The sequence below is a fragment of the Microtus oregoni genome, unplaced genomic scaffold, assembly GCF_018167655.1.
Source record: "Microtus oregoni isolate MIOR12 unplaced genomic scaffold, Mior012 000036F_ref0000092, whole genome shotgun sequence".
NCBI classification, from domain to species: domain Eukaryota; kingdom Metazoa; phylum Chordata; class Mammalia; order Rodentia; family Cricetidae; genus Microtus; species Microtus oregoni.
Genome location: NW_024543095.1, coordinates 26,083,884 through 26,102,106, shown reverse-complemented (window position 1 = coordinate 26,102,106; position 18,223 = coordinate 26,083,884). Strand labels below are relative to the sequence as shown.

The following is an 18,223-nucleotide window of genomic DNA, read 5'->3' as shown; positions in this document are numbered from 1 at the left end:
TTCGTATGATCTTCTTTTAATTGAAAATGGATTTTTAACAGTCTTTCTAGCTATAACAAAATGGGATGCTGTTGCCATCATCAAGGGAAATGGATGGCTTATCCTGCTTTGCTTTGATTTCATTGCTTTCTGTTAAACAAACACCACAAAAACAAAACTAAGATAGCTACTTTCCGAGCATGGGAATGAGTTTAGAAATAGCTCACAAACTTCCTATGACTTAGAAACTTCCCTTGAAAATCTTAAACTACTAGTACCTTTTGGAGAAGGGTGACACTTGTCAATTCTTGTGCCCCCATCTCTCTAGTGTGGCTGCAGCTTTTGTGCCTGTATCTTATATCGCTCAGAACACATCTGTTGCGGCTAAGTAGTGTTAACAACACTGACCTCTATCTAAGATGCGCTATCAATGACCTTATCCCGCGAGTATGAGTGTACAAAACTCAGGATATTATCACTTCTATTTTACAACTGCGGTTAACTGGGACCTGAAATACAAATGTAACATTACCCCTCTCTCCTCTACCTATCTTTCCAGTTGATGTGATAATCTTTAAGAGGACAAACATCAAACTTAGGTCATCAGACTTGACAACAAACACTCATAAGTGTTGAGCCAACTAGCTGACACTGTAAACTAACAAATTTTCTCTTTTGTTCTCGTGAATGGTTCATGCGCTTACAGTGGGAACTTGTAAGTACTAGGTGCTCAGTGAATGGGTTGGAAGGAAAGAGCTGTGCTTATATTATGCATTTTTTTCTCAGAGTACAATTTTAGGGAAATAATTTAAATCAGTTTTTTTTAAGCAAGCTTTAACCAGATATGCTGCTTCTAGTCATGGGTGTGCATGTCTCTCTATCTACCCATCTATCTATCTATCTATCTATCTATCTATCTATCTATCTATCTATCTCTATATCTCTCTGTATACATGTGTGTGTACATGTGTGTGTGTGTGTATCAGTTTGTGGGTTTTATGATTTATGAGATACACCTGTTTACCTGAGGTTATTTTCCCACCATTGTTTAACCTGAAGATATAAAGTCTCTCTGTGAACCACAGTGCACTTCCATGACAAAGCGTCAGCCTTGATTTTGATCCTTCCAGACCCCAGACTATGAGAAACAAACTTCAACTGTTTGTGAGCCTGGCCTGGCTTCTTACAACATCCCTTAACTGACAAACCCAAGACTATTCACCCATTGGTATTTTATTTCTGCCAGAAGAGACTTTGTGAGTTCTTTCTACTTATCTGCTTGATGCTAAGTAAAATTGACTACTTATCATTTCCCTGTACATTGCACACTCTCAGTAGCAATATTGCCTCCAAGGGGCAAAAATTGATTCCTGATGAAGCAAACTAAAACTTTTTATAAAACATAAATATATAAATGGTATGATCACAGACGTATAAATAAATAGGCATTTTTTTCTGTGGTATTAAAATGTCACCAAGGAGAAAGGAAAACAGGATGAGTGATTCAAAGGATCTAGGAGAGCAATCATAAAAGAAACACTACTCCATATTGTTGGGAGCTGTGAACCCCCAAGGTCCTGAATTTCTGGTAAACAACTTGCAATGCTTGCACCTGAGACCCTCAGGAGTTCCTGATGGCAGGAGAGTGGTTTCTGGTGGGTTTGGCTGGGGCATGGCTATTAGTTAAGGATCCCTATATAAACTGCCTCTGAACACAATAAAGGGGGCATTCTTGTTTCAAGGATGACCTGTGTCTCTGGCTCTCTGTCTGTGAGTCTTTGTGTGTTTCAATCTCCAGCCCCTTGCCCGACTCACAAACTGCATAGAGCGCAGATGGGTGTGGTGCACTACACATATAAATGTGCAGTGGTGTTTGCAAGTTTAATCATGTGTAGTGATTCTTCTTGTTTAACATAACTCTACTTACAACTGTCTAAGTATTTGAGAGTCAACTTGGCATAATTGCTTGTTTTGGCTTTAGTACCATAGCGACTGTTAGAAAGTATGCATGCATGCATAGAAAATAGAAATATGCTCCTAACTCAGTGAAATAATGTTTTCAATGTAATACTTGTGCTTTGTTGGAGGACAGCAAACTATTCCAAGAATATATCACCAGTCCTCAAAGCGATCTATTTTATAGCAAAAAGAAAGAGAGAGAGAGAGAGAGAGAGAGAAAGAGAGGAAAAATGCTGTCTTATGTTCTCCTGACCTCTCTCAATAGAGATCACAAATAGGTCTAAATTCAAGGACCAGGAATTTAATCTCAGTATAGTGAGGGCATATGAGGCTGTCTGCAATGGTCACGGATCCAAGATGGAGATTTGGGTGCTGACTAGCCTCTGGTGACCTGATACCAAAGAACTCTGGGAAACAGTCTCAGTCAAGGTAAACACAGGCAACACTGGCCTTGGCATCTGTTACAGTTCCTCTTACCTCTGTGGGTGAGTTAGCTGTTGACAGAGCATTCTTTCTGAAAAATAGACTCTGTTCATGACATTCTTCCACAGATACATATATATGCTTTTGTAAAATGCAAGGGTGATGCTGTATTCATAGCAGGGATGCCTCCTCCTCTTCAGCAAATCCAAAAGAGACTGATGGGGTCCAAACCTGAGGGGCTGCACACACGTTAGCACAGTGCCTTTCTAATGAGTACCTTTGATCCAGAGATCCAGAGTGGTTAAGATGAGAATCTTCTGAAACTGTGGCTGTGAGAACCAAATTTCCCCACCTACTGGTCTGTTTTTGGAGGCAGTGGACCTCTGAGAACGTTTGAGAAGCAGCGGTATCCATCTCAGTGTGTCTTGAATGTGATAATGAAGAGATTTAGGAATATGGATCAGGATCTTAAAAGTATGATTGAAAGCTTTAGTGCAGCCAAAGGCTGTTCATCCAGCTTTGCCCCAATAGATTCAGTTGTACAGATACGTTTTCCAGTATCTGGAGAAACATCCACATATAGCATCCTCACCAAATGTTGCTTTAGCTGGTGTCTGTGCTTCTGTTAATGGCCACTTAAGGTCTCAATGCATGCATTCTGCAGGCATCTTGGTGTCTGACTCTAAACTTATCTCTTGTGACAGAAAGATATCATCCTGATCTTTCCAAGATAGTAAATGCCTGAATTTCATTAGAAATCTAGTTTAATCCATGACCTCTTTCTTCTGTCTGCATCCAATCCCACACAAATTGTCATTTGTCACTATTTCAAAGACACGTTGTTGCTATTCCAAAGCAGGATGCATTGTTTCGGTCTTGATTAACCTAAGAATCTACCATCTTTTACTTAACTGGATACACAATTATGGACCACCAGCTGATACTTCATTAAAGGCGTGGTGTGCAATGTTCAAACCAAGGTAAACACATTGATCTCCCCAAACATTTATCTTTTCCTTGTAGGAAAAACATTCAACATCATTTATTCCAGTTTATTCTACAAATAGATAGTATGTTATCATTATCATTTGTTTGAAGATGAGTTTTTGTCTTACTTTTCTCTGTGTGTAGGAACAAATGACTTCAATCTCACTACCAACCTGTTTACTATCCCTTCTTCGTAAGTCTAGTTTTGAATTTTTCATAAGTCTAGCTTTGAATGTTTTGTAGGCATTGTATTTACCAGTCTACTCCCAATATCTACAAGGCAAACTTTTTTTACACCCCTCATGTAAGTGAGTTCACATGATATGTGTCTTCATTTGTTTCTGGCTTGCTTAATGTGGTGACCTCCGGTTCCATCAATGTTGTTGAAAATAGCAGCACTTTATTCTTTATACAGCTGAATAGTATTCCTTTAAGTTCATCTATTCATCTGTGGATGGCCATTTAGGTTGTTACCATTTGTTGACTTTTCTTAATAGTAGAGTATTAATATGTAAGTACAGACATTATTTTAACACATTTATTCTATTGCTTTGGCTAACATTCAATATAATGATACTCTATTTCTAAATATTTGAGGGAAATCTCTATTGTTTTCTATAATGGCTGTTTTAATATATGCTCTAAAGTGTGCAAGGGTTTCCTTATACTGTATCCTCACAGTCATTTGTTATCTTTGTGTGTGTGTGTGTGTGTGTGTGTGTGTGCTGATCCCAGGGTTTCACATAGTATAAACTTGCTACCCCAGAGATCATGCCTAAACTCACCCCTTTTTGATGATAATTATCTAACTAAAATGATTTAATTTTGCTATGATCTTATCTTCTTAGCAGCAGATGATACTCAAAACTTCATATATAAGCTAGTTATTTACATTTTCCTTTGAGAAATGTATATTAAGTTTACTGTGCAGATTTAGAACAGATTATTCGTTGGATGAAATTTGACTTGCATTTTCTACCTAGTACTCTAGGTTATCTTTGTAATTTGAATATTAACTTAACTATATACAGCACAAGTTTATTCTCCTGTTCTGTGGGTTGACTCTGCTCTGTTGATTGTTTTCTTAGCTATGAAGAATTATAAGTTTTATTTAGTCCTATTTTTTCTATTTTCACTTGTGGAAAGGAAATAGATGATCTCGTTTCTGCAAGTCCTGTGTTCTAATGTCTTGAAGTGTTCCAACTATGTTTTATTCTAATAGTGTCTTAGTTACATGTTGTATTTGCATTTTCAATGCAGCTCATCCTAATTTTTATGTAATTGTGGAGAGATAGAGATCCGACTTCATTCTTCTGCTTACAAAGACCCAGTTTCTAGAACAGCTTATTGAAAAGTCCATCTTTTCTCCTACTCATGTTCCTCACACCATTTTTAAAGGTCAGTTGCTACAGATGCACACATTGGCTTCTGATATTCTCATTCTGCTCCACCAACTATGTGCTGTTCATGTTGCTAACACCATGGGAGATGTTTCCAAACAACATAGCTTTCCAGGCTGTAGTGTGGCTACTGCTGCCTGGGTTTACCTAGTTTTACAGTAAGAAGGGAGGCAATTAAAGAAAAACTCGCATTTCACATAGGGAAATAGAAAGTTGCCTTGAAGACAAGATACCAACAAAGACTCCAGACTTCAAACAAACAAAACAAAACAAATTTCATTTGAAAGGAGAGAGACTGCTTTATTTATACCACCAAAGGGGTTCTCAGCTCCAAAACAACCATTTAGGAATTTTTCCCCAAAGTTCAGTCACTAAGTGTGCAAAGGCCCTTGCAGCTATGGTAAAAAGGACCAGACTACATCTTAACTAGCAGTAGAGTTTGCAGCATCATTCATAGAGTTCTGGTTTTATAAAAATTCAAAATGTGAAATGAATGGGTGATGGAAGCTGGAAATGAGGCTCCAAAAAGCTGTGAATGCTACAAAAATCTGTGACATAATTTGATTCTCTACAAGGATGTCTTGAGAGGGTGTTGGAGGAAGCTGTATTGAAGTTTAAGTCACAATGGATGACTCAGGATGTTGAAGGTGCCATGACTGTTGGATATTTGCAAAGAAAATCATGGAGTGAAACAGGGTCCAGGGAAGGCTACATGTATTCCAGGTACCAGGGGGGTTGTTCTGCAAGAAACTTGGTGACACCACACATTTCGGGTATTTGACAGAGTAGCTAGGCTTGGTGTTTTCCCTGTTGGGTTTTGGGTTTGCTTTTGTCAGGTATTTCTTTGTTATTCTCCTTCCATCCATTTTTAATAGGAATGCTTACTTTGTGGCGTTGAATATTGGAAGAATATAACTGACTTGTTTACATTTTTTTCCAGAGTGCTCAAGTATGAAATGGTTTTGAATCCCAGAAGAAACTTTTGGCTCTGAGTGGTATTGATCCTGCCTGTTAAGACTATGGGGATTTTGAAGTTCGATTGAAAATGTTTAAAATTATGAAATGTCCGTGAGCCCATTGAGACAAGGGGTGGATCGTAGTGATTTTAAAATGATGTAGTACTTAGTGTAGTTTTGCGGCCTTGTGGGCTTTCTCTCATCTACTTTATCATGCCTATTGTTGCTGTCCTTGTTCAGCTTATGTCTAACCAGCCTTGTTGATGAGATTTTATGGGTGTAGCTTCTGACATTTCTAGGATGAGCAATTTTACAGCCAACTCCCTGATCTTCAGGCTTTTACAATTTTTCTTTCTCCACTTACACCAAGATCCCTGAGGCTTAGGTACCAGAGTGATTTTTATGGATATAGCCATTAGGATTGGAATCCATAGCTTCATATTTTGATACATTGTATGTGTTGCAATTATATTATAATCTTTAAAAATTAATAATAATTTTTTAAAAACTTGTATTTAGGTATCATGTTGACAAAGGGTGGATTGTTGATAGTTGTTCCTCATTGTCAACTTGACTGGGTTTTAGGATAACCTAGGAGTCAAGCCTTTGTGTATGTCTGTGTGAGTTTTTCTGGAGAAGTTTAACTGAGGAAGAAAGACAGCACTCTGAATATGTTCCTGGTATCTAGCAGGGATAAAAAGGTCTTGATGAGCACCAGCACTTCTCTGTCTCTGCTCTGACTGCAGACCCCACGTGACCAGCTTTCCACTCTCCCACTGTCATGCCTTCTCCACTATGAAATAAAACCTCGAATTGCTTTTGCCATTTTTTTTTTGTCACAGCATTAGGCAAAGTATCTGATACATATTTCTGACAGGAATCAACCCTATTTTGCCATAGTCCTCACTATCTTTCACTATTCTCTATACTTTTTTCCTAAGTTTAGTTATCCTACATCTTTTGGGCCATGTCAGTAGTTAGGATGCCTTTTCTAGACAGCCATGTGACTAACTCCTTGTTTAAAAAGGAAAAAAAACTTTGTATAGATATCCCCTTATCAGTGAGGTCTAATAAACTGAGAGTTCAAAGCTGTAATGTAATATACACTTCTCTTTCTCAGCTTTATATTGCTGTCTTTATTTCTTTATTTTATTTTATAGCATCTGTTTTCTCTTGCCAAACTGCGATAATTTACTTAATTTTATCATTTATTGGATGTATTTATTAAAATATAAACTTACATTTTCTACATTAATTTGTTTACTAATGATATATGTGTATTACACCACAGTGCACATGACAGAAAACAATATTCAGGTGTCAGTTTTTGCCTTCCCCAAGGCTCAAACTCAGCTCAAAAGACATGGCTACAAGCTCTCTTAACTACTGAGTCAACTAGTTGACCCTATATGCTAATATTTTTCTTTTTCATTCTCTTGAATATTTCAAGTGCTTATAATGGGAACTCCTAAGTACTAGGAACTCAGTTAACAGGCTGAAAGGAAAGAGCAATAATTATACTTTATTGGGACTTTCTTCTTTGCTCACCTGCTTATCACCAAATCATAAAATTTTTAAAGACAGAAATATTTTGCTTTGTGGCAATTTACACCTTAATATATTTCCCCAAAACAATGGCTATGTGATAAATATTTACTAAGTAGAAGGATTCATTTCTCACCTCGTCATCCCACAGGGTATGAAATTATAGTGTGCAAAACCAGAGGAAAAATTCAAGATTCATTGTAAAGTATAACAGTATATACTTAATAACATATATAAAGTATAAAGTATAACTCTTCCAAACTTGAAGAGTCAATGTAGAGCAGTATGGTAAGATCTCTTATTCAGGTTTTAGTTACAAGAATTCAGGGTCAGGAAAATGTCTCAACAGCATTTGTAAAGGCATTTGCTATCAAGCACGACAGCCTGAGTCTAATCCTTGAAACACGCACTGTGGAAGGAGGGAACCAATCCCTACAAGCTCTCCTCTGACCTCCTCATGTACACATTGTGATTTATGTATATGCATGTACACATGAATAAATTTAAAAAGACTCAAGAATTCACTGTAGTTTATTTTAGCAATTTCACACATTTTTACCTGTGCTTGTATCTGAGATAGCCATGATGCACCATGCCTTATTTAACTTCTCTTTTTGTTTCCTTTCTCAGAGCTCTTCCGGCCATGATGCAGTGGGTCCGCACCCAGAAGCCAGGAGAGAGTGGCATCAATATTGTCACTGCTGATTTTGTAGAACTTGGTGATTTTATCAGCACTGTCATAAAACTCAACTATGTCTTTGATGAAGGAGAAGCCAACACTTGATATTACTCTTTGGAGTGTCCATGAGTAAGATAGAGAAGCCTCATTGTATTAGACATATTATCAATACACCCTCTGAATTTCCTATTCCACCAAGTCTCTGAAGGAATTAGGGATGGTAGTGAGTGGGAAAAGAGGGAATACCGTGTCTTCAGTGATTGTAACCATATTCTGCATTACTATAAATATGTCATTTCCCATTTGGTGAGCAAAATCTACTACTAGTGTTAGGAATAGAAAAGAACAGTGAATTTTGTTTTTAAGAATTAATGTTTGTGATATGTAACTCATGAGTGTTTACTTGACTGCATTTTCTAATTTCAACCTCGGGCTCCTATACTATTCATACCCTTTACCCTTTCCACTCCCTCTCTCTTGCTCGCTCTTTCTAATTAGATGCTATATGGGTCTCAAAACAATTGAATGCCCAACGTAATGTGTATTACATTGTTGTACTGAAATGTGTTTGTTTTGTGAGATTTGATAAAATATTCCATAGTCATCTGCAATTGGGCAATTGTAGCTAATTCTTGATCATAGAAAATATGCATCAAATCTGTTTCCCTGCATTGGTAATATTGGCAGTCATTAGTGATTTTTGCGTTCTATGAAAACATTGGTGTTACAGAGTATTTCCGTGTGAGGCAGCTATGACTACTGTGCAAAAATGTTGTTTGGAAAGACTATGAGCATCAACTTTATATTTTAAAAAGAATAAAAGAAGACTATAATCAGAGATAGCTATAATTTTAATTCAGCAGTCTTAAATAATAATGCCTTGCAAATGTCAAGTTACAATTGTGTGGCAATCAGAAAAAAATTAAATCCATAAAAACTTCTCTTAATAATTTTAATTTTTCTCAAAAATCAAAAAGAAAGACCACCATAAGGCTCTCCTATATATTTGGGATTCCAAATGCATAATTCTAAAACCCAGATTATGAAAAACAGTTTTAAAGACGCTTCATTTATGTTTATAACTTAGAAAGAAGGTGAAGAAATGCAGAGGGAATTCCAATAACGTTTTTGAGACTCGATCCATAGTCTCTAAAGTTCCTTCACAAATTCTTTCAATATGTATGATATCTCCAGACTGAAATTCAGTAAGTAGTCTGGGTTCCATGCTGCTTGCGGTGAGAAAAAGGCCAAGGAGCTGAGGTCTCATACAAAGTTTCAGTGGCATCCCATTTGGTAATACAAGAAAAACAATGTTAACACACTTTTGAGTGCTGTATTCTACTTGTGTCTTTGTAGTATTTGGCAACTCCAAAAACAAACTTCAAAGGGCACAATCCCCCTCTATATGTTTCACATGAAGATCATGAGGGATTTATTAAAAACTATACAATTGCTAAAGTTCCTAAAATTATGGATTATTTTATCTTCACACATAGAAATAATTAACCTTCAGTAGTTTCCTGGGATAATGGATTTCCATGCATATCGTACTCCTGGAGAAATCAAAGCATGGCCTTGGCTTTTAATTAATTTGAATGGAGCACATATGAGTTAATCCCTTTGACCTAGATAAGGAGTTGGTTTAAAGTTTACATCTCAATATTATAAATAGCCAAGAGTTGACTTAGATTATAGATACTCTTTATTAGAGTACTTTCTAACAACTACAGAAAGTGAAGGAAAATTGATATACGAAATAGAATGTTTGTTGAAAAATGTGGTTTCTTTTTAGAATAAGTAACGTGACTGTACATGCAGCAGATAAGTTTATAGTTCCAGTTGTGTGTGTGTAATTTGTCACACATACTCTGGTGCAGGCAAGCTGATACTGAGATACACAAACACACACAGATTATATGAAAACATAGGATACTTGTCTTTAAATAAAAACACTGATTATTAATAAGTAGTATAACTTAAAGATGAATCCCAGAGCCAGGCATCGTAGTACATGCCTATAATCCCAGAATATGAGAGGCAGGAGAATTAGCATTTCTTCAAGAGTAGCCTGGTTTATACTTTGAGCTCAAGGTTATCCTGAGCTACATAGTGAGATCCATTCTCAAAAATCTAAACAATAAAATAAAAATATCCTCCTTTAGCAATGTATGGAAAATGTTACAAAACATTTGAAAACGCAGTAGTTTATCATTTAAAATACTTTTTATAAAACCATCACAGCTTGGGACTTAATATTCACAAAGCATATTTTTCTTTTTTTGTTTATCTATCCTCTGCAAGTCTATTATCTGTCTGTTTCGCTTGATCTTTTGTGCAGATGAATAGGAACTCTATTTAACCAATTGTTGACATTATTCTCTATAAATTTGCTTTTGGAATCAATCTGCTCTGTGATTACTCAATTTTGATGCCTCATGAGCATCTACAGCCAAGCACAGTTGCAATGACACAATTATTTAACTTTACAATATGACAAAACAGATTCTTAATCTGTTAGCCAAAACTGAATGCAATGTTAAAGTAACTTTATTGTATTTTCTTGAATTTGGATGTTTTACTACAGTGTTAGCACATAGTCAACTTTGTGATATTGTTATGTGTACTGGGAAGAATAAACATAATGAAGCATTAGACTAAAATTACTTAACTAGGAAAGAGGGTTGGTTTGTTTGTATTGTGGATTTTGCCATTAAAGATGTCTACACAGAAGTTTGTTAGCAAGAAATTACTTTCAGTCTGAACTTATGATTTCCATATGGATATAGAGTTAGTTTCTAGATAATAGGCGCTGAGATAAATGGACTTGCCTTAACTTCTAAATAAGGACTAAGATAGAAATAAACCCCAAGAGAGTTCACTAAATGAGATTTCTGGGAAAGAGAATGGAGATAAGGTGCCTTTGGGTGTCTTCTGGTCATTGGCCCTGCTGTGGAGCACATTCATAGAGGAGACTCATTTTATAGAGAAATGATGATATGCAATCCAATCAGACCCTTAACTCTGTTTTGTCTTTCCAGAGACCAGGGAGCATGACGGCTACACATAGGCTTCAAGTATGTCTTGATGTACTTTTTGTTTCGCTGACACTTTAAAACACTTTGTGTTACAAGTCCTATAAAGCAAAAGATAAAAAATAAATAAATAAATAGCTAAAATCCAAGTTTTACTCAACCTATGGCAATGAAGCCAAGGAGTGAGTGGAATAAGGGAAAATACTCAATAAAAACATTTTTTACATTTGCTTTCCTGTCGATTGCTCTGAAGGACCAATATAGCAAATATTTCTGCCATTACCATTTATGTCTCCTTCTTACTACACAGAGAACATGGAGAACGAGGAGTTATCCTTTAAAAGCCTTAGGGAATTCTATATGGTAACCTCAGTGTTCACTTTCAGCCATATTGGGGAAACTCAAACAGAGAATGTATCAGAGAATAAAATATTTGGCAAGACACACACACACACATTGTTGAAGTTGCACTCAGTCAAATTGGTTTTATTGAAGTTTTAACTCTTGAAATCAATATATTCTGTGTTATCAGGCTTGACTATAAATCCAGTTTTTCAAGGCTTATGGGGAAAATCATTATAAAACCAATAAAAAGCGAGACCATCAGAAAATAGAAGCTTCTGGCAGTAGCGCTCTATACTGTCAATTAACCTCAAGATACAAGATCTAATGCGAACTTAAATATGTTTGAACGTGTACACATCGTCACCCAAAGATGTTGAGTCCTCTAATGATCTGAGGTGTTTTCGGCAGTGCCACCTGTCCAGGTTCCTATCTGTTAGAATCACTGACTGGAGAGTTGGAAGTCTCAGGAAATGCATGTATCTGTTAATTTTCAGTCCTACCATTTTACAAATATTTAATCACACAATTTTCTAACTTTTCTTTGGTTAGTCAACCAAAGAGGAGATGAATAGGTCAAGTGCTTGCATCCTGAACCGCTAAGAGAAAATAACACACAGTGTCTGTCCCTCAGGAGATGCTAAATAAGATGTCTAAAAAATTTTATTTTGCTATATTTTAGTCTTTTTCACTAGTTTTTCAGTGACAACATGGTGTGAATGCTCTATATATAACTTATTGGTGACCCTGTGAAATGTACAGTTTAAAATAATGTCCTAATTGTTTGTTTTCCCAATGATGATAATAAAATATTCTATAGAATTTGTAAAAGGTGTTAATAGAAAATTGTGTAATTTTTATTTTACTTGTGATACAATTTTGTAGTTCTTAGTTCTGCGCATACATTTGTATGAGTCAAAACTGTCAGTGGTTAGAGTAATTATATTGTATCTTCTTAAAAATCAAACTTATCCTAAAGAAAAAGGGCACATCATGGCTAGCCTTAACTCATTGTCATTTTTGCTTTGTTTTCTTTGGGCTTGGTAGAATTGCTGCATATGAATTTATTTTTTTTTGCAAAAATTATATTTCTTCTAAAGATGTCACTTAAGCAATCTTATGAAACAGATGCTTTAGAAAGAAGCTGAGTTCTCACAACTCCACTGCCTAGGTTGCTCATTAATTATGTTTTTTGAAAGTACCAAATATCACTTAGTTCCCCAACTTCATTATACACCAGAAGACTAAATTAACTTTATTTCCATCAGCTTCAGAATCAGCGCCAAAATTCCAACACAGTATTTTGTACTGGTAGATCATTTCTACTTTAATGGTAAGGTTTTCATAGAAGGTCATTTCTCTAACCCACTGCTTTTGAAGTTTGGATCATATGAAATCAGATGGACTGCCTTGGATCTACGAGAATCACAGTTTTATTGACATGAGATGATTCCAATCTGATTTGCTTCTCAACAAAACCGATAACAGCACTCATCTTTCTCTTTTCTGTGTGCAACAGGAGACTCCCAACCAGTCTACAAAGGGGGTCATATTGGAAGCAAAACTCTAATATATTTTAAGCTTAGATTTATGAACATTGCTTCCTAATTTCTTCCATTCTTGGTTATTTATTTTTAATGATTACAGTTGCCACATGAAAGAAAGAACAGCAGTGAAATTAAGATCTCAGATAAATAATACGTTATTGAGTTTTCTATATAATTCATCAGAAATGCTTCCACTAAAATTCTTATTTACATAAGGTTCAATTTTAAATGGATGAGGTCTTCATTGTTTCCTTTAATCTAGTAACACTATGCATAATTCCTCCCAGTCTTTTTCAGCAGGGTGGCTGAGCTCTGAGATCGTTCTCCTATATTAACACAACTCATAAAATCTGTTGTTTTGCTTCCTTCGTGAAGAAAATATTGTTTTACATGAAGCCTATGGATGCTTTTCAAGAATCTTCCCAAAAGTCATTTGAAAAATCAAACAAGTGTCTTCATTAAATGAATGCCACCAAATTCAATTTTTCCCCATAATGGCTTGCTGGAGGACTAGACTCTACCTAATATTTCTGAAAATAGAATCCCCCAGTTATTGAGACAACCAAACATATGGCACATATTAAAAACTTCTCTTGGAAAGTGGGAGTGCCATCTAACTCAAGACCAAAGCTTGTTTCTAAAATTCAGTGTGTTTTCCTTTGAGAGAGGAATCAAATGAACCCACCATCCCACTCCATCTCATTAACACCTTACAATTATTTTGTGAATTACAAGTAGTCATCTATGTGACTGTAGAATATTTGATGAAAGGAACTCTTTAGTGAGTGAGAAAAGAATCCAAGAGAAATATGGTCTAGGCCCGAGGGTTTGTTCCCACGTTGGAGGATGATTCTAGGCAGTCAATGAGGACAGAAAGTGATCCGTGGGGTAAAGCCCACGCCACAGAGAGTTGCTGAAACAGATTGTATGTGCAGTTGATTTTCAGGAACTGAAACCAAAATACCCTGAATATGAGCTATGAGATCTAAGTCTGGTTCCGATATCAGCTTTAGAACACTGGGACCATGCCCGAATTCCTAAATAAATGCCCAGTGTTTCCAACATAGAGTCCTTCATGATCTGCAGACAAATGAAGTTCTGGAAACTTCCTGATAGCTACCTCCTCTCTTAAAATTCCTATGATAAACATAGGAAAACTAAATCCCATCATATGTTTCCATCTCGTGATTGCTGCCAATACATATTTGTGTTGATTTGCTTCATTGCTGGAGAACAAGACTGTGTAGAGCTACTGATGTTTCCCTTCATGAACCCCAGGAAATCACCAGAGCAAGTCATTCCTGTGCCTTCTCTTTTTAGGATCTGTTCATTGATACTTCAGTACATGTGCTGTTATGAAAATCCATGCCTATAGTCTATAGAAGATGTGATTTTTTTAATATATGAAATTGTGTTCTTAATGTTAAAAGAGTTTATTTGTAGCTAGTGAAATTGCTTAATAAAGTCCTGGTACCAGTTTTGCTTATTTTTCCCAATTTATATTCAGTCATGCTTCATTATAACAAAATGGATCTTTCAAGTTGAATATGATTAAGAACATCTTCAAAAACAAAAAACAAAGCCCAGGCATCATCACATCAGGATTTTCTTTACACACACACAAAAAAATGTTTCTGTGACAATAAAAGAACACATTGCATGTTTTGGTTAAGTTAAAGTGTGTCTCAATGTTGAATGTAATTATCTTTTGATGCCATCCTTTGGATGGTAAATATCAACACATAATATATAATATAACTTTTTGCTATGACAGAGCCTCTCAAACTAAAAGCTTAAGGTGAGGGAAATACACTGATGAAGCTCCCACTCTGAATAACACAGAAACATTTGTTGCCTTTGTGTTGCACCAAATAGTCCTAATTATTGGGAGATGCAAATCATGCTTTACTAAAAAAATATTCTAAATGCTATAATAGTACTATAAAGGCATATGACAACGAAATATAGTTAAAAGTTCACTTTATAAATCCACTAGTTTTAGTTTGATTTCTATCGCTGTGAAAAGCAGTATGATCAAAAGCAACTTGGGGAAGAAAACATGTACCTCAACTTATAACTCCCAGGTCACAATCCATCACTGAATAGAGTCAGGGCAGTAACTCAGGATAGGAACCTGGAGGCAGAAATTGTAGTCAAGGCTGAAACCATGGAGAAAGGATACTTACCAGCTTTCCCTCCAGGGCTTGCTCAGCTTCCTTTTTTTCTACCACCTAGAAACCTGACCAAAGGATCACCTCATATAGTGAGATGGGCTTTGCTATGTCAATCATTAATCAAGGAAATGCCCCACAGATATGGCTACCAGTCAATTGGATGGAGGTATTTTTTGTGTTAGTGTGTCTTCCTGTTGTTGTTATCTTTGAAACAAGGTCTCACTATGTAGGCTTGACTGCCCTGGAACTCAGTATGAAGACAACGTCAGCCTCAAACTCATAGAGATCAGCCTGTCTCTGCCTCCCAGAGGGCTGGGTTTAAAGGCTTACTACTTACTACTACCTAGCCCTTGAGACAGGTTCTTAATTAATGTTCCTCTTCTCAGATAACTCCAGTTTTTGTCAAGGTAACAAAACCCACCCAAGACTGTTTGTTATATGTGTTGTAGGTTTATGACATCAGAAGATCTCTACATATAAAGCTGTAATGATTTCCAAATTTAGGAAGTATTAGTGTTCTACAAACACTCTTTGACAAGATCACAGCTATGCTTTCATGGCAGACATTTCAATACCCTTGTTCAGCAAATATTTAACCTACTACATGACAGACTCCCACTAAGCAAAGCAAGACATTTCTAAAATGTTCCTTAGAGGACCTGATAAAGTGCATATTTGATAGATTCTGACAAGATCTAATAAGTGACATGATTTTGCTCCTAAAGAATCAAATAAACATGCTCAATGACCTTTTCTATGTGTTATTTCTAAGGAGTAAAATGTTCAAACATAGGTTTATATTCCTGAGAACTAAGAAAGAAGATATCTTTCTTAATTCTTACTATTTGTTCCCAAATATGATAAATATAATATAAAATATAAATATGATAGAAATAAGTTAGTTATACCAACAGTAAATTAAGATCAGTTCCTGATCACAATGGTACAATCTCAACCACTGTGACAGCCAGAGGTTGAGAACTCTGAAAAAGAAGCATAATATTCTCCACCCCTTACCCTCAAGTACCTTTTGTCCCCACTCCTTGCCCTCCTTTACCTTTTGTCTGCCCCTACCAATCATCCTTCCTCTACCCCTTTTCTGTCCTATAATCACTGTATTCCCCTATCCCTTCTTCTTCCTCTAGTCCTATTGCTTTCTCTTGTTCTCCCTTTACCTGCTGTCCTCCCTCTACCCCTTGTTCATCCTCTACCCCTTGTCCTGTGTATCATCACGTGACTGTGGCTTACCAGCAAGATTCTAACTGGTGTCTGTCACAGGCAGAAGATCCATGGCATCTCTCACTCTGTTTCTTCCTCCCAGAATCCAGTTCTGTTTTTCCCACCTACCTAAGTTCTGCCCTATCAAAAGGCCAAGGCAGTTTTTTTTTTATTCATTAACCAATGAAAGCAATACATGAACAGAAGAACCTCCTATACCACATCCACCTCTGGATAGCTATGCCTTGGAGCCAGCTTTACAACACTTGCTTTAAAGTTCAAATTCCCCACCAAGTAAACACTGGGATGAATAAATGGTCAGATCACTGATTTTTAAATAAATTTAATTGAAGACATTATAATGGGGAAGAGGGATATAATCATTATACCCCATTGGTTTCCCATGGCTAGTTAACCAATACAACTAGTATCAACTTGAAGCTGAGTGAAATCAAATGCCCCTATTTTGAAGAGAGATCACACAGAAAGTAAAGCCTAATTCATCTCATCAAATGAAAAGAGAAGCCCTTATGAGAGGGGATTATACATGAAATTTGAACAAGATAGACTCAAAGCAAAGAAGGAACAGGTAAAGGGGACAGATGCCCGCTTCTGGCCACATCACAAAGAGGGCAGCTGTGGGATGTTCCATGCATAATCTCTACACTGGAAGTTTGGCTCCAGGGTTGTGAATTGAGAACTGAGCAGCTTTGCTAGGTCAAAGCGACTTAAGTCCTCCATAAGAAGAGGAGTTGTTTATTCATGCTGACAGCATTTCAGACAGCTGCTCTCGCTCAAGAAGAGGTTACTCTGACACACTGGTGCTGCAGTGTGCCCTGGGATGACTTTCTCCTGTCTTCCCAGAGCTGGCTTTATATGCATCTGCCTGCTATTCCAGGCCATTCCGATTTTACTTTCTCAGTCTGAGCTGATTTCAACCTGTTCTGTTTCCAAGTGAGACAAGTCAAGTCAAATTAATTTAAACTAGAGAGAGGGAGGGGTTGCCTTTTCAAACTAATTAGAACTAAAAGGAGAGGTTGTTCGGGCTGCACCTGCAGCTGAAGGCTCAAATAGTATTATGGAGGCTTGATTTTTCCTGTCAGCTTTCCCTCTACCCTGGCTGTATCAATACAAAATCTTTTCATACTGAATCATTATGAATAATGAAACTTCTCTCTTATAGTTTTATCTAAAAAAATAGAATGGAGTGTCATTGGTCTCAGGGGGCCCAAATGTGTGCAGTGTCTAACAACAGCCAGCCTGGCATAGCTGCTGGTTCCAATACTTGTAGTTCTCTCATCAATATATTCAGGCATCTTTGGGTTAAAACACCCACAGAATAAAAATATTTTAAAAAAGAAAGATACATCTAAGCAAACCTTTTTCCCTTGTAGTCATTCCCTAATAAGTATAATGCAAGACTTATTGGTGTAGATTTTACATTATATTACAGATAAAGCAGAGACGGTATAAAGGAGTAGTTCCCCTACCCCCCAGGGAGTAGGCATAGTATATATTCAGACACCAAATTCTCAGAACAAAGAACATTTGTTACCCCAGAGAGATAAGCAGGGGACCGGATTGGGGGACTTAAAAGCCTAACAACAAGCAGCAGCAAGCAAGCAGCAAGCAGGTGGGTTTTTTGTTTTGATTTTGGTTTTGGGTTTTATTTTTTCAGGAGTGAGTTTTTAAGAAGAAAAAGGGGAAGTCTGTGCTACAGTAGATTGGTAAATCCTGGTTGGACATGTTAGCCAAATAACGAATTTTGATTGTTGCACCTTGGTGTTTTTCTCAGGAATGAGTCAGTGGCCAAACGAGGGAACAGACCTTGCAGGATAGCTTTAGGAATGTAATCTAACAGTCTTTAGCAAGGGAGAAAGAAAGGGGTAAGAGGGCAAAACCTGTGATCACCATGTTTGCCGTGCTCATGCTTAGGCCTGCTGAGGAACCCTGCAAATGGACTTTATAGTATGTAGGAGAAT

The 18,223-nt window shown here is 36.8% G+C and overlaps 1 protein-coding gene across 1 annotated transcript in view; it reads left to right on the top strand.

Annotated features, from left to right (window-relative positions):
- Window positions 1-14,335, top strand: part of Plcxd3 (phosphatidylinositol specific phospholipase C X domain containing 3) — a 173,148-nt gene extending 158,813 nt beyond the window's left edge. Inside the window, exon 3 of the mRNA XM_041631248.1 lies at window positions 7,880-14,335. Within this exon, the coding sequence (XP_041487182.1) occupies window positions 7,880-8,033 (154 nt within the window). The 3' untranslated portion in view covers window positions 8,034-14,335. The remainder of the gene's footprint in view (window positions 1-7,879) is intronic.
- The last annotated feature ends 3,888 nt before the right edge of the window (window positions 14,336-18,223 follow it).